The 16,876-nt window shown below is 50.2% G+C and overlaps 1 protein-coding gene across 4 annotated transcripts in view; it reads left to right on the plus strand.

Moving 5' to 3' along the window:
• The window catches only part of LOC143370467 (uncharacterized), an 80,854-nt gene that overhangs the window by 49,998 nt on the left and 13,980 nt on the right, over positions 1-16,876 (plus strand). For 2 of the 4 annotated variants that reach the window (XM_076815623.1, XM_076815622.1), the window contains one exon: positions 4,781-4,853. The exons of the other annotated variants lie outside the window; for them this stretch is intronic. In XM_076815623.1, coding sequence (XP_076671738.1) covers positions 4,781-4,853 — 73 coding nt within the window. The remainder of the gene's footprint in view (positions 1-4,780; positions 4,854-16,876) is intronic. 4 annotated transcript variants of the gene reach the window in all.

A 16,876-nucleotide genomic window follows, 5' to 3' on the forward strand; every position in this document is an offset into this window, starting at 1 on the left:
CTCTACTCTCGACTGCGTCCCCTATCTTACTCTATGTTCCGTCTCGCGAACTAAAAAATATAGGCGCGCAGTTTAGCCTCGACTGCATAGGTGAAGAACTGACTAGGATTATCTATTAGAGAGTCTATTCTTAACGGAAACAAGCCGCCAGCTTTCCAACAAAGGGCACCGAAAAGCTAGCCAAATCTGGGTGGAAAGGGGTTGCGAAGCGGCAGGCGAGCGCGGAGCAGGGGCGCGCGGGGGTGGCACGGAGATCAATCGACAATCGTTAGAGCTTGGAAAGCGGTCGGTGTCCGGTCCGCGACACTGTCGCTGAAATCCAAAGATATTCGGGGGTCGTGGGGGGAGGAGAGCGCGACGAGAGAGGCTGGGCGATATGTCGACGGACGGCGGAGGGTGGGTGGGTTGTGCGTGGAAAAAAATAGCGGATTCCCGAGTCGAAGCTGGAAAGACAGACGGACAGGCGCGTGCAGTGGAAACAGGGGCGAAAGAGGGAGACGGTGAGAGGAGAATCAGCTCGGAGCGGCGCAAAGCCCGCGCCCGCCCGCGCGCGAGCGAGCGAGCGGGAGCACCAAAGGATTTATCCGCGGCCTCTCGACTAGGATTGAAATAGTAATATGTTATTGGTAAGCTCTTCTTTTACATCGCCAGCGCCAATAAACACTGCAGACAGGTTAACGAACCGTCCATCGTCACGTGGGCGAGGGGTAAAGAGAGAGAGAGAGAGAGAGAGAGAGGAACAGGGAGGGATGTGTATAGAGAGAGAAGGCGATAGGAACCGTCAGAGAGAGACTAGATCCGGGGCGAACAAGAGGAAAAGATAGACAGCTGGACGAACAGACGTATGGCCGTAGCGGGACGGAGGGAAAGAGAGAGGAAAAAAAGAAAGTGGACTGAAAAGAGCTGGCAGATATGTAGATCGAGTGGCAGGAGGGGGCGGAGGGTGGTCGGGCCGGGGTGGTGGAGGCTGTAGAGAGGTGGCATCGCTAAACTGTCGACTTTCAAGCTTTTAATTCGCGATCAAAGGCCCGTAACGATCCGTCGGGAACCCTTTCGCGGCGCTCTTGCCGACGTCAAAATTACTTTTAAATTCGCCGGGGCCCTGCTCCCACCCTCTGCCTCCCCACCTGCGAACCAGGGGCCTCCAACGGCCGGAGCCTCTTCCCCCCTGACCTCCACCCCTGCCCCAACGTCACCCTATGCAGCCTGCGACGTCCACTTTGGCCGCTTTTTATAGAGTGCGCCGGATACGAGCGAATTCGGGCGTCGCTAGTGGAAAAAAGAGAAAAGGTCGAACAGGTGGTTCCGTCAAAGGTAATCGACTCTCTGCGGTGGATCGAATTCGCCTGGCGGAGTTCCTGTCGAGATCCAGGCGACCGGAGGCCTCGACCAGCCCTGGCCTCGCGATAATAAAGCGATTCGGTCTCTTTTTCGCGCCCGCTTCCGCAGCTGGACTGCTCTTTTCGAGGGGGTTCTCGATGGAAATCGGCTGCAAGTTGTGGCCTAAGTAGCTCCTCGGTCTGACGCCAAGTAGAGTTGTGGTGTCCATTCAACTGCTTAGCGGTCAGGCGCCTACTGTTAACGGCTTGCAACGGGGACTTTCTTCGTACTCGCTGTGGAAAGCTGAACGGTTCGTTTGGGGAAACTTTCTGAGGGAAACAGGCTGTCCGAATTGATTTAAATTAGAGGTCCCTGTTTCACGTGTATTTACATACACTTGTAGTAAACGTATCCGAACTTCAATCCGTGCAATTTTTAATACACGGATACCCGTGTATTTCTGTTACACGTGTGCACTTATATTTAAATTGGTTTGTCACGATTCATTTTGCGATTGCTTAGTTCGTATATCTCTTTTGTCTGCTTAGCATTGCACGAATGGTCTCACAGATCTAAATATGAGACACTGCAGTCTGCGCGCACGCAAATACTTACATACCTCCATCGCATCACACTGAAATTTTATTTTATTAAAATAATTTAATCTTTTACTCTATTACCTGAAAGTGTCGGTACTTTAGTTTTCAATAGAAAATTAATAGATTAAATTTTCTTATGAAATTTTATTATGCGTTGATTATTTTTAACTGTAACTTGAAGATTAGTTTGCTTTCGCAAAAGCGGGCCAATATATTTAGATACTCAGATATTCGCACGTCGAAAATTACAGAAATCGAATAATTATTTAAAAATTAATATACGCGTACGTATAGTTGCGCAGAGAAATAGCATGGTGGCCAAATACCGCGTCGAACTCAGGACCGCGCGCATCTTTCAGTGTGATGCGATGGAGGTATCTAAGTATTTGGGCGCGTGCAGACTGCAGTGTCTCATATTTAGATCTGTGAGACCATTCGTACAATAATGCTAAACAGACAAACAGAGATAGGGTAAACCAACCAGTGAATGCCCGAATTTTTGAATCTATGGACCTTTGAGATTAATACTTGAATATATTTATGTATAACAACAAAACCACTGTTGAAATTGCATTTAAATTTATATTTCTTGAAATTTCTATAAAAATAATTTAGCATTCTTATCGTAATTAAAAAAAAAAATTATAAAATGCAAAACGTGTAGAATCCGTGAACAGAACTACACGTGTACTTATAATCCGTGTGCCTACACGTGTATTAAGAACACGGACTTTTAATTCCTTGATACACGTTACAAGGGACACGCGTACACGTGTATTTAAATACATGCGAAAAGCCACGACCTCTAATTTAAACTGATTGTAGAGCCTACTGGGCCATTCGAGGATTGCCTACTGTAACTGATACTCCTAGTATGCTGCGTTTAGACGGTGCTTGAGTTGCCGCGAGAGAAGTTGGCGAGTGGCGTGGAGCTGCAATTTGTTCACCCCCCTATCGACCCTTACTAAACTCGAATCTCTTCTTTATTTCGTTCAGTAGATACTAAATATTTTTTTTCAATGTTCCATAGTCATCTGAGCGACACGACAACGATAACGATATGCCTCTTTGTCCCCTTGCAGGAGCGTACTAACTTTCTTTGCAGGTGCCGGGAACCTCGGCGACTGTACGGCGAATTTCTCTCAATCGTGCACTCAACGTCCAGGTAGTCTATAATTAAAAATAATAATTACCCCAAGTTGCGAAAGGAATTCCGTATCGCGCCGAGGTTTCCCAAAGGCTTTCACCAATAATCGAGCACCTGGGTCGCCCGACCTGCCGGCGAAAGACGATCGAGCAGCACCAGAAGAGAGCAAGCGAACGTGGAGCGAAATCGCTCGGACGTAGAATCCTCCCTTTCGATCGGGGGAGCGTGCCCCTCGCTTTCGGAAAAGATCCGCCGGTCCACCGTCGAAAACGCGTTCGCTCCCCTCCGTTTTCGACCACCGCTCCCCTCACAGTCGAGGCGGGAGGAGAATTCCTTCGCGGGGAGGAGACAGGCAGAGAGATAGACAGAGATAGAGAGAGGGAGAAGAAGAGAAGGAGAAGTACGGAATAAAGTGAACGGATGATCCAAGTCGAGACAAGTGCAAAAAGAGTTACAAGAGTACGAGTAGAGGGGCGATCGGTGTGCCCGGGGATCCAACGTTCCCTCGTCTGTCATTTTGCCCGCGCAAATTCATCCCGCTCGTTCCGTTTCGAATTTAGAGTGGACTTCTGCCCGTAGTCGGCACCCTCTCGTAAGAGAGCGACAGGCCGCGACTACTCAATTCCCGTCAAACCGCCGGTGAAAAGGAGGGAAATCGAACCCTTTTCCGCTGGCGAAACGGATCTTCGACCCCCCTCTCGCGTGTCCCCCGTTTTTCTGTTCCTTTAATTTCGCAGCGAGTTTCGCCGGACAGCCTCGCGAGAATCGGGGAGGACGGGGACTTCACTGTCGAATTCACTCTGTTTTCGACGCGATCAATTTTCCCTCTTTCCAAAGTGTACAAGCATCGTGGTATATTTTATTTACGCAAAGAGTGATCCCAGAATCTGTGACTTTGTGATCGAGCATTCGGATTAGCGGATGGCACCGGAGGGTTGCCGTTGCCGTTACCGTTTCGAAAGTTTTCCAATCGATTGCCGGAGAGTCCCCAGCCTCCCTCGACGACGATATTCCGGGACGATCGAGATCGCGCCGATCGTTTCTACCACAGGCGACAGCAGAACGAACTCCCGAGGAGGCGTTTCAATCGTCGAGGAATATCGGGGTGGATCCCGCGCCCGGCGTCCGAATCCGTCGGCGTTCCCGTGGAGATTCCAGGGGTTGGAGTCGGTCGAAGTCGCAGGACGCCCGCGTCCAGACCCCGCGAGCGCCCCCAGGGAAACCGGGGGACGGAGAACGAACCCCGGCAGCTCTGTAACTCGAAGCTTAGCGAAGAAACGAACATCCGGGGGCGAGCGTCCGAAAGAGGGGTCGCTTTCGAGGGTCTGGACCCGACGACCGGTTCCACCCCCGCCCGGCCGAGGAAGGCAACACGGAAAGCACAGACGACGGCTTGCGACGGGGGTGCAAACTCGTCCGTTGCTAGACGGTTTCAGCGAGAAAAGAGGGGGGTAGTACCGCGCACCGCCCCTGACCTAAGAGACAGAGATGATAGCGTGAGAGATAGAGACAAACCTCGATCAGCCGACGCAAGAGAGAACGAGAGAAAAAAGCGATCGTATAGCGAGCGTGAGCCGACCATCTGGCGAACGAAGTTTTTTAGAAAAAAAAATTAATAATAAATAAAAATGAAAAAAAGTTTCTTTTCGTTTCTCGTCACCTCGAAAGGCCGTCGTCCGTCCCTGACCCTACCAAAGTGTGTTTTGCATTGCAGACTACCAGATGCGCAATGTTAACGTGAGATCGGTCAACTCTAAACGAAGGAAAACACCCTCCTCTTCCTGCTTGTGAGTCTCTCAGTTTCGGTGTTTCGTAACTAATTCCACCTATGATAAACTACACTGTTCTCAACCAGATATACTACATATATTATATTATATATGACGTTGTTGTAATGGATCGAGACGTACGTTGACCTTTGACCTTGCCTTTATATATATATCCATATATATATTCTCTATACGTTACATACATATATTATATATATATATATACACACACAGCTTGTGTATTACATGATACATGAACATTATATCTCGTGTCTCGCATCTTCCGCCCGCAACGCGACTGGTTGACACAAAGCTCAATGGGAATCATTAGCTCGAGAAGCGAAACGCTTGGAAATAGAGTTCTTCCGTTGGGAGAGGATCGATCATTCTTCGGGTTTCTGTATAATTTGCGAATTCGATGGTGCAACGACGGTATTCCTGGAGGACGTGGGATTGCAACGGATTGAAAGGTTCGACGAGATATCTTGCAAGCAACGCAGAAGCTTAATCAGCCCGTGAAAGCTGAAGGGAGGATTCTTCTTCTCGTTACTGGTATCTTGTCTAATTTCTCTCTCAATTGCCATCTTTGCTCTATCGAATACCTACTCGTCGCGCCAATCAGTTCAATTAGCTACCATCCACCGGGACTGGTAATACTCCAGCGAGAAAATCATCCGCAGCAGGAATTCGCGACGCGTTTGTAAATTCTGGAGGAAGTCGGGCGGAGAGATTTCAAGTAGACCCAACGACTCGATGGAAGAAGCTTATTTTTATCAATGTTTTGTGCCAGCCAAGTGGAGGTTCCAGTGAAAACCGTGTCAACTGGAAGCAGCGCGACACTTCTTGCCTTTTCTTCTTTTCGTTCAGCCCCGATCAGCCTCGATCTTGATTTTTTGATTCGACGAACGACGGATGGATCGATCGATCGACCCCTCGCGGCTACGGTTCCTCAGTTATTTACGTTCGTTGCGTCGCCAAAGGCTAATGCAGGCTTTTTCTTCCTCTTTTCACCCCAGTTTTTAACCCCGCGCAGCAATCATTCTCTTTCGTTTTGCCCAATCGGAGATCCATGCAGTCGCCGTTCGAGCGAGCCACGATCGATTTGGTATCTCGTTCAAGTGTTACTGGCGGATTCGTGCAGCTCCCGCGAGCATCTCCCTGTCCCCCCGACGCGGAAATCGGTAGAAATTTCCTTCCAAACTCCTCGAATCCCAGAATCGAAAGGGTAGCTTGGTTTTCAGTAAGCAATCCCTAAGAAAATTCCATCCCAAATCCCAGTGGAACGGCTAGAAATATACCTGCACATATTTTGTACGCTCCGAGACCAAAGAGCCCAGATCGATCTAAATCAATCCCCATCGTCCACACCATCCTCAAACCCTGCTCCGCCCCAGCGAACCCTCGAATCGCGGGACTTGCACGAAAGATTCCAAGTTGACCCTTTGTAGATCGCCTTCTTCCAGACGATCCTCCACGGATGAAAAATCGCCGCTGCTGCGCCCTGCAAAGGGTTGACCGCGAGAAACAGTCAGCGCGGTTCGTCGTAGCCAGTTTTCCGCGGCTTTATCGGTCTCGTTGGTTTCACGTCGAGAGCGTCGATTTCGTCGCTCCGAAGGAATTCGAGTTTGTTTCTTTTTTTTTTTTGTTCGGGGCGAAAGGGTAACGAGAGGAGCGGCCGCGAGGCGACGCAGACGTACGCTGCGTCACCCCGTTCGACGAGTCCTTCTCGTTTCCCCCCTCGAGATCTCGCGATGATCGATCGAGATCTCCTCTCGGTGGCAAGGACAACGGCGGTTGCTCGCGCCCAAAGCCACGGATGTCCTGCGATTGCAGGCCTCGGTCGCAGGACATCTTGGTTTCGGCGCGTCGCGACGCCTACCGCACCTTGTCGTCGATTGCGCGAGACGTTCGAGCTCGATAATCGGTATCGCTGATAGGACGCGCGAAATCGACGCTTCGATTCGGTGAAAGGAGCCATATTATTTCGCGAATATATATATATTCCGGAGCTTAGAAAGAACGGGACTTTGCCTTCCGCGGGTCTCGGTTGTTACACGAAGAAATTTCGTAAAAGTTTCTCGATCGGACAAAGGTTATCGATTTCTTTTCTCCCGCTGTTTTCGTTCATACGACGACGCTGGATCTCTCTGGAATCTCAACCCTCCCCCCAGCCTTTTAAATATTCCACCGAGATGTAGGATAGAACCCAGACATCCAGATTTCCAAAAGAAATTCCAGAACGGTCTCGTGGGAGGATTCCCGTGTCCCTCGGGAGAGATCCAGCGGAAACCGCGCTGCCTCGAAACCACAGCTCCGAGCAGATCTCGCCCGCGTATGAAAGAAGGAAATATTTGCTAGCGAGGGCCCCGACTGCAGCATCCGTTAGCATTGACTTTTCGTTTCCTTGATTTCGCCGCCAGACAGCCGACAGAGCTCGGGAAACAGACATTGGAGGAACACAGAGAGACAGTACCAATCCCACAAAGTAATAGAGATCATTTAACACAGAACAGAACAAGTACAGTACAATAATTCCATGCACGTTCGCTGTACCTGTATGAACCGTAATATTATTTATAATCTCCGTACACACGTAAACGTGACTATGGCCTCTGCATACCCACCACACGTACACACACACACAAAGAGAGAGAGAGAGAGAGAGAGAGAGAGAGACACACACACGTGTCTGTACAAACGTATTTTTGCTGCTGCTTCTTTGAACGTAAGCTTTAGATTGGAAAGAGAAAAACAGCGACCAGACAACGCGAACAAAAGACAGCCCCACGTACACCAGTTCACACCGCAGACACGCACACACACACACAAACACGCGCGCACTGAACAGAAACAGAAAAAAAAAATATATATATATATGAAGAAAGAAAACGACACAATCACCATTCTCATGTACGTACACTTCTCGAAAGCGAAAGAGAAAACGAGAAGGTACAAAGCCTGACAAGTGACACGTACGGAGGCATTTTATTGAGAAGCCGCTCGAGTCGCGGTTGTGTCGAGGTGATAATACCACCGGAGAAGAGAGATATCGAGACAAAAAACCAAGTGAGGGAGAGAGTGAGAGTGAGAGAGAAAGAGGGAGAGAGAGAGAAAGAGAGAGAAAGAGAGTGAAAGAGAGAGAGGGAGAGAGAGAGAGAGAAAGGGAGAGAGAGAGTGAGAAAGAGCGAAAGGGGAAAAAAAGGACAGTGCAAAGAAGAGACGAAAAGACGAAAAAAAAAGAACGTACGAACGGAGGGTGGGTGGGGGGACACGAAGGAGAATCGAGGCGGGAAAAACGTGACGACAGTGATGGGATTCGCAGAAACACGCGGAGACGAGGTCGACGATGAAAGTTTCGTGATCGAATTGATGAGGAAACGGGGCCGAAATGGCTGCTCGAGAGAAGCGAGAGATTCCAGGGTAGATTCGCCTATCTGGATGTAGATTTTCGTTGCGGATCGATATCTTGTATCTGTGCCGCGTCTGAATATGCATCAACCGCAGAGTTGAGTCTGCTAATCCGCTTGATTCCTTCTATGAATCCGAAGTGGCCGCGAGGCGGAAGCCGGACGGTTGCCGGAAATTCCGTTCGCACAGCGTAGGCGCGATCGATCGATTAAGCGGCGCTAAAATGCCCCGACCTTGACCCCGTTGCGATCAAAATGGAGGACAAGCTCGGCGGCGCGAATCTCTGCGAGTCTCTCTCCTCGAGTTGCTTCCTGTTTCGCAGCGATTCCCTTGCCGCGCTACGCTCGAGCATTCTCTCGGACGTACGGGCATTCAGAGAGTTTCAATGGAGTCTCGTGACTCGAGATATCAATTGATAACGGGGCGGGTGGGGGGGGGGGGAATTATCGAGGGCGACGCGGTGCCGTTTTTCGCTCGCCTCGGCGCTGCCCCTGTTTCCACGGCCGACGGAGAGCCGACTAAATCCCCGCGCGGCGGAGGCTTCCAGTCGCGCGTAGAATTTCGATCGATAACGGAAGTTGAAGCGCGCCAACGGCCCTCGACAAGTTTCGGGGAAGGATGCTCGAGAGAGCCTGGTACACGGTGAATCGCAGAATCGGGAATCAACGAGGCCCCGTCTATTCTAATTGGCTCCGAATATTACCTCCAAGTCGAGGGACGAACGATCGACCACCACCCGCCGGCAGCTAACGCGACTCTCGCACGCGAAAAAGTACACGCTACGCCAATGACCCAGAAACCGTGCGCGACCCTGGGTGCAGAGAAGGTGTTCGCTTCATGTGGGGAACCATCGTTACCGATCAGTCCGTAATTGGGAGCCTGCTCTCGGCGTTGCAGAGATTCCGAAGGGAAAGTCGGGAACCTAGGATTAATACTCTGGGAAGAACGAAGGGAATAGCAGCGCGACCCGAGGAAATATTACGCGCACGAATTGCCAGTAAATGCGTCGTTTTATCCGAGTACATCTTACTGGAAAGGATTTCGAAAATAAACCACGTAGAAGAAGCTACAGGGCGATAGACGCTTGCTATGCTGGGAGCAGAGGCGTGTCTGACCAAAGGCTGGCCGCTACTACTCGCGCGCCGGTTTCCCCTTCGTTACTCACTCCTTCTCCTCGTTCTAACACATCAGTTATCGCATTGCTGACTGTACTTTCCTACATCTTCCTGTAACTTTTACGTCACGGCTTGATAGAGAAGTCACCTGAGGCGAAAGTTCGCGGAATTAATAGCGACGTTAGAAGCATCAGCGCATTTACTGGCATTTCTATTTCGAATTCCTAAGTCGCATAGTTGTTCGCTCGTTCGAGGGTGGTTTTAAACGTTCCGCAGTAAAAAAAGAAAAGGGAGGTTCGATGAAACGGAATGATCGATCCACTTTTTCGCTAGCGAGAGTCCGGAAAATAGAAGGCAGAGTCTAGCGACTCGATCTCCCCGTGCTTCTGTCGGAATCGTTCGTTCTACTTACATCGGGGTACCGAGATCACTACCAAGTAGCCACACTCTAAATTCGAAACCAGCTGCCAATCGGCTAACAAAATTACACTCGACGAATTCGGCAGGCAGATTAACCGGATTTATAACCGAGAGGGTCGGTGGAAAGCTCGATCGCCGCTGCCGGGGCTCCCTGCGTTCACCCTGAAATCTGCTCAAGGGATCCCGCAATTATTTTTAACGAATCAAACTTTCCCAGCCGGTTCTTCTATTCGATCGAAAGCTTCTATTGAAAATACCTCGAGACTGGAGCGAATCCAACCGAAAGGTTTCGGTAGATTCGTAAAATTCTAACGGCAGAATTCCGAGATCGGAGAATGAAAGGCCGCAAAACTCGGGCGATTAAAAACGACTGAGCAGTTCAGAGATTTTTACATGAAAATTTGAACAAGGGAGCCCTGAACCGTGCCGAGTCGAACAAAAGGGTGTCGATGGGCCGGCCAACGAAATTATTTTCAAAATCCAGCGCGCCACGGAAGGGGTGACTTTTCTTTTCACCAGGGAAACTGTCCCTTTCGCAATTTTCTGCCCTGGCCACGGTTTCGGTGAATTTAAGCCGACGTATTGTCCGCTGGCCTCACTGATGACACGAGTCACCCTCTCGACCGCCACTCTAGTGTACGAGCCACCCTTTTCGGAGCCACGCTGCCAAGGGAGTGGGCTTTTTTTAACGCAGCTATCTTCCATTCTGCAAGAGAGCCTCGCTTCGTCTTTAGCGCCAGACTCGCGCCGTAAAAATCTTCCTCTTTCTATTTCAAACATAATTGTTGCCTTTTACTCCTGATTGAATTTAATTACTTCCCCAAACACTCGACTTTCACCGCGGATGACTAAAAATCTCGACAGCCTTTTCTTTGCATTTACTCCAAGTCACTTCTACTTCCGTTCCGGCTGGATTTGCTCCCGAAAATTTGTCTCAACTTCAACCGAGCGGTTCGCCAGAGCAGGGCTTCGGAATGATTTTCAGCTCGAAGAAGAGCCTTCGCCCTCGCGGTTAAGTAAATCTCGCCACGCCTGAATGAAATACAAATTCAATTGCGGCTCGAGGGTTGATTAACCACCGTAGCCGGTTTTTCCTCGATTGTACTTTTCCCGATCGTTTCGAGGCTAACGAAGGAGGCCGCGACAGGGTTGAAAGTCGCTTTTCAACCCCGGCGCAGAGTGGAAGATACGAGTATCGCGTTCGAAATTGTACGACGCATTTCGAGTTGCGGAGCGTCGACGGTGCTCGACTAACTTTTTTTTCCCCCTCTTCGACGGGAGCGGAGCACACTTGCTTTCGGTTTTCATCGCGAATCTTCGCGCTCGCTCCGTCCCCGTCGCCAGCGCTGGTGGAATTCAATGAGCTTCTCCCGCGTGTTCGCGCACAACGAAGTAGAACAATGGTGCGGCGGTGATCGAACACGCGAGGAGCGGCTGGTCGTTTCGATTACCCCGGACGAAATATAATATGCAGTTTGATCATTCCGAGGGGCCGAGAACGACACGAAAGGGAGGCATTTCGGTATTAGAAACGAATCTGAATTCGAAACTCTGATTTTCACGTTGAATTTCTTGTATCACTGGTCGCAGGAAACATACGGAAACGAAGCGGAAACTTTTCCCACGCAGTGTTTCTTAACCCCTCGATACCCACGCTGTCGTCACGCCGTCAAAGGGTTACGAAGATCACGATCGATCCCTTCATTGATACCTTCGACTCACAATTGGTACAGAAATGATCACAAGTCCCATCGGTGGTTCCCTCTTTACAAGAATCTTCGCGTTTGATTCGAGAGAAATTTATCAACCCTTTGCACTTGTTAAGCGAAGTAGAAATTTTAATATACTTACCTCTATCTACCAAGACAGAGGGGGTCAAAATATTCAGGCTCCAACGTTCACTTTGAAGCTATATCGAGTACTGCTTTCTCAAGCCCGAGCTTGGCAGCAGCTAGACGCAGCGGCGGAGCAGGCGCAAAGGGTTCCCTGTATATCTGTACATCGCGATCCCTGAAACTTATAAAGAGAGAACCACCGAAACAACCCTTACCCTCGACATTGACGCAACAACAAAAAAAAAAGGACGAAATGGGGTTACACAAAAGAAAAAGACTCGTGAAATTCCAAGCATACGTAATCGAGACAAGAGGGAAAGACGAACGAGATGAAACGAAAAGGAGTGGAAAGAACGTGGAAGAACAATGCGAGAGGAACGAGTAGATAAAGAGAGATTAAAGCAAAAAGAGGGGGGATGATGCACGGTGCGCCGGTAAATCGTTGAGGAAGAGACAAATTTCTCAATAAAACGCCACCGGGCTATCTCAAGTCTCTATATATGTACAGTAGCATATTGCATGGCCAACATATATATATCCATATATATATATATACGTTATTATGTAAACCGAGTGACTTTAACGAAGCATTTCCCCTCCGTTCTGCGTCTTCGAGTCTGTTCTCCGACGCGGTCGAGGAACGTCCAGGGCGTTCCGATCGAACGACGTCGTTCGGAGCGCAAAACTTCGAGGCACAGGGGTAGTCGAGAATGGTGCGAGATTATTTGGGAAAACGGTGCTGGGTGGAAACGTTCGACGTTCGGACCACGCGCTTCTCTTCCCTTGCAAATTGTCACCCGTCTCAACTACGAGTCGCTTTTTTTTTTCTCTCGACAAAACTTCAAAGAAACGTCTGTTTGGAAAATGATTGCTCACGAGATCCCCCAGCATCGTTGCAAAAAGAGAGAGAAAAAACCATGGCAAACCAGAGAAATCTCGCCGCATGGGTCACACATAGGGTGTCCCCCAATTCTTTCATGTTTCTCACCCTCCGGGCAAATTGAGCGGCGCGTGGCTAAAGGGATAAGAAGGGACGATTGGAAGTCGATTTTCACGAGAGATCGATGTACCTGGAGCAAAATTCGTTCGCGATATCCTGGCGAAAGGAACCAGAGAGAACAGACGAAAAGAGAATACAGGACACCCTAGTTACACGGCGATCCTTTCGTACAAATTCGACGACGACAGACGAAAGTTTGCTTGCTTGCTTGCTTGCTGAATTCCTCGGCGTGGAAACGGGGACGAGGAACACCGTAACACGCCCTCGTTTCCGGTGCCCCTCTCTGTCTCTCGCGTCTTTGTCCTTAGAATACGACACGAAGACGTACACGGGGAAAGAAAAAAAAAAAAAGAAAAAAAAAGAGCGATGTTTAGACGACTTGTAACCCCTGGAGGCCGGCGAAATTTTTCCGTCCCCGTCGATCGATCGCCGATACAGGCGTCCCTGTTGGAGAAGGGATCGAACGCACCGAGTCTCAGCTTGGACAGCGACTGGAAATTCGAGATTCTGTCATAGGGGCCCGCGAGAGACGATTGTCTTTTACTTCGCTCAGAGACCGCTCGACTCCTTAACGCCTCTTTCCGCGAGGCACCGAGAGTTCCTAATCTTCTTTCGCAGACGCTACTGAATGTTCCATCCGGGTTCCATTTTCGGCAATCTATTCAGCCGGCCGAAGTTCGCGAATTATCAGATCTTGGAGTGTCTAAATCTAGCGGAACGGAGCACAGTCGCGCGGCGCTAGAGTTTCGCGAGAAGGGTTCGGGATGATCCGTGACAGGTATCGACGGAATCTCGATCGAACCGGGGAAAAGTTTCGCCGACGTCTGGGCTCGAATGCTGTCTTATTGAACGCGAGCATTTTGCTGCGAGCCGACCATCCCCCGCCAGATAAATCCCAATTTTAGAACTCCACTTGTAATACAGAGAGTGCCGTTTTTTACTTAGCTGTTGATTTGAGGTCCTTACGCAGGTAGTATTTGCCCCCCTCGCCCTTACTCAACCAGATACCAGTATTGTTAGTCGACACCTTGTAAGACAAAGCATGAATGTTCAGCCCGTTGGAAAGAAGTCGCACATTTTTACAGGCGTCAATCACATATCGTCGGTGACCCTCGGCGGTGTAACAGAAATCGGACTCGTCTCCCTTTCACCCGGATCCAAGAAACTTCGAACAATAATTAGCAAAACAGCGACGACAGCTGAGCGCGCGTTTTCTCGCTGTAAAACGTCGGGTCCAAGCGCCGTCGCTTAGGAGAAAACGCGTCGAGGGTCACCAGCTCAGAAACATCAGGGGGGTACACGAAACAAACGATCCGAGATTCGATCGTCCCCCGCATCGCGACGCAATCGACCGAAATCGCGAAGCAAACAACGAGCCGCAGAGGGTTTCGAGAATGTTATACTTTTTATATTCACCGAGCAGCGTCCATCCCCTTCCTCTCTGTCCTCCTCTTTTCCGGAATATCTTTCCAGGGAGGGGAGGGGGAAAAAAAGGACAGTCGGTTCTCGCGATTCAGGCATGTAACCGGCGCTCGTTAAAAATGCCCGATACCCGTGACGCTCTAATTAACTTTCTCGAAATTGAATCGTGCAGCTGTCGACTTGCCACGGCGGAACGTCCGTCAAAACGCGAAGAATTCCGGGGGATCCGATGAATCGATAATGAGGGCTCTGGCCCGTTATTGTTGCCATCGCCGCGGTTTGTTTTCCCCGTGTGCCGTCTGCGAGCCATCGGCGACGGTAATTAAATTATTAACGTGGCCGATCGTTAATTACGCGTTGGGGAAAAAAAAATTCCACGAGAATCCGGGGATGGGGTGGATCGAAACGTCCGGCCTCGAACGGGAATATATCGCGTCCGAATTTAGAGGGGCGGCGCTCCGGATCGAAGCTTCATCTTCTTCCTGCTTCCTGGCGATGGAAATCTCGGGTTCGAGATATTTCTGAAAGGCTGGCCCCGAGCCCTGCTGCCGCGTTAATTTCGACCAGTTGTCGGTCTAAATTCATCGAATTAGCATTTAAAGCAGCTCCCGGATCGAAGGAAACGACGGAAACGGCCACTTTGGATGCCAGAAGCGGAGCTACTTAGCCTTGCCGAAAGGGAATAAGATCGAAGGTGAGCAATTATGAATATGAATGACGGATCGGAGGCAGCGGAGGGGAGTGCAGCCGGAGGAATTCGAAGAAGCGGTGTCGTTGAGTGAAAAGCGGGCGAGCTTCCGGTGGGCGGCGAATATATCGGTGAGTTCGGCCAATAAGCAATAAAATCGAATCGCCCTCATAAATCTGCGCCAAGCGAGAAAATCCAAGGCGAACCGGGCCGTCCCGACTCCGACGGAATGCGAGCCTATCAGGCAAAAAAGGGGGCCGCTGGGGGAGGCCTATCGGAGACGAGGTTCACCCTTGCACCGACCACCCGCCACCCCGTCTACAGGGTGTGCTTGCAAGCCATCCGAATCCGCTCGAAATTTCCAGCTGCGCTACTCCGAGGAAACGTCTCGAGGTCTTTTTGAGAAACCGTTCGTTAAATAAATCATCTCTCCTCCATTCCGGAGATATCTGGGGGGAAGTTGCGCAAGCTACCAGGTGATGAATGAAGGAGAACGTTGACGCAGAGTCGGCGGAGAAATTAATGGAAGGGACAGTGCGAGTAGCTGGGAATTTTTTTATTCAAGATTCTTCCCCATCACACCTGCACGGACGATTGTACTAAAAATGGAGAGGACGGAGCGTCCAGCGTTCAATCGCGTTAGACAAAACTCCGAAATCGCGATAATACGCGCAATTGCCGCCGGTGGATTAACGGAAATGAAGCGGAATTCAATTTCCTGGCGGCTGGGTGTTTTCCTAAAAACGGCGCGATCGAGTCTCGCTATCAATAATATATACGGAGAGAGAGAGGGGGAGGGAAAAAAGCTGGAAATTGTTAACCCGCGAAAAGTCGAGCGCGCTGGGGCAGACTTTGTCGATTCATTACACAGCTCGTCCGCAAAAATTTGAAACGGGATCTCGCGAGTTACAGACCGTGTTAGCTGCTTTCCCAGAAAGCCGGTCCAGGGAAACGTAGGTAATATCGAAAGAAATGGAGGCAGAAATAAACTGGAACTATTGGGGAACGTTACTGGGGAAACGGCGATGCCGGAAGCGACTCTTCTTCCCCTATTAAACCAGCCGAGCGAAACCGTTTCTCACTTTAAGGAGGTGGGACGATAAAGAGGAGCTGGATGAGAGGAGTCGAGGAATTAAGCACGTATCAAGAACACGCGGAAAATGAACCGAACCGAGGGTGAACGTAGAAGTCGCCATTGAGCGAATACGAATAAATCAAGGAAGAACATTAGAAGCCTCTAAAAGAAGGAGGAACGAGAATCATTGTGGAGAGAGCTGTCTCGAGGACACATACACCCGATGTGTATCGGGGAGGCGAGCGGAGGAGGCGAGGGTGGTTGGAAAAGGTTGGAGAACAGAGTATCGGGATCACGTGGCCCATGTAAATGCACGGTCGCCATCTCTGCGTGTATTATTTTATTATATAGCAGAAGCTATTGGGGCCACGTGACGCCAGGCGAGTTCCTCGGCCGAAACGCAATCATTCTTGAGTTATTCGAGGAGGGTGGCGGCTGCAACGGATACACGGGCCGCGCGTCTCTTCTCCAGGACCCGGCTATATGAAGAAGACGTCTACGTGCCGCGCTTGCAACCCTGACAAACTTCCTTTTGATTGGCCCTGGCCGACGGTTGCGGGGACGGATACCCCACGTACGGCGGATCTCAGCCGAGGGTTAATGGAGTTTCCAGTTTCATGGTCTCCAGATCTGCAGCTGCAACTCCTGCGACTCTCATTTTAATTCATAGACGCTTCTTTGGCTATCCTCCGTGGTCCAGGCTTCGGATCGTTTCGTTCTGAAGTAGGGGAAGATGTGGTCGGTCGATTTTGGGGCAGGTCTGAGGAATTCTCCGAGGATCAGCTATTAGAAGCTTGCGAACTAGAGTTCCTCCGTTTCCTTCGATGGAAAAGTGTGCTCGTTTATGCGACCCTTGGATCTCGATTGTATCGTGGAGAATCGACGATTCACAGGAAAGGGACGTGGTCCCCTGAAGTCACATTGCTGTTCGCTCGTTGTCTCCTCTGATACGAGGACAGGTGTTCGATAGACCACCCCCGATAGCCCGTGAAATTTTTCCGGGCGACCTGATCTTCTCGTCAAAGTGACCCCCGGCCGGCTTTTCAGGCCGCGACACAAAGTGTCAACCGGATTATTT

The sequence above is a fragment of the Andrena cerasifolii genome, chromosome 6 (assembly GCF_050908995.1).
Source record: "Andrena cerasifolii isolate SP2316 chromosome 6, iyAndCera1_principal, whole genome shotgun sequence".
Classification (NCBI taxonomy): domain Eukaryota; kingdom Metazoa; phylum Arthropoda; class Insecta; order Hymenoptera; family Andrenidae; genus Andrena; species Andrena cerasifolii.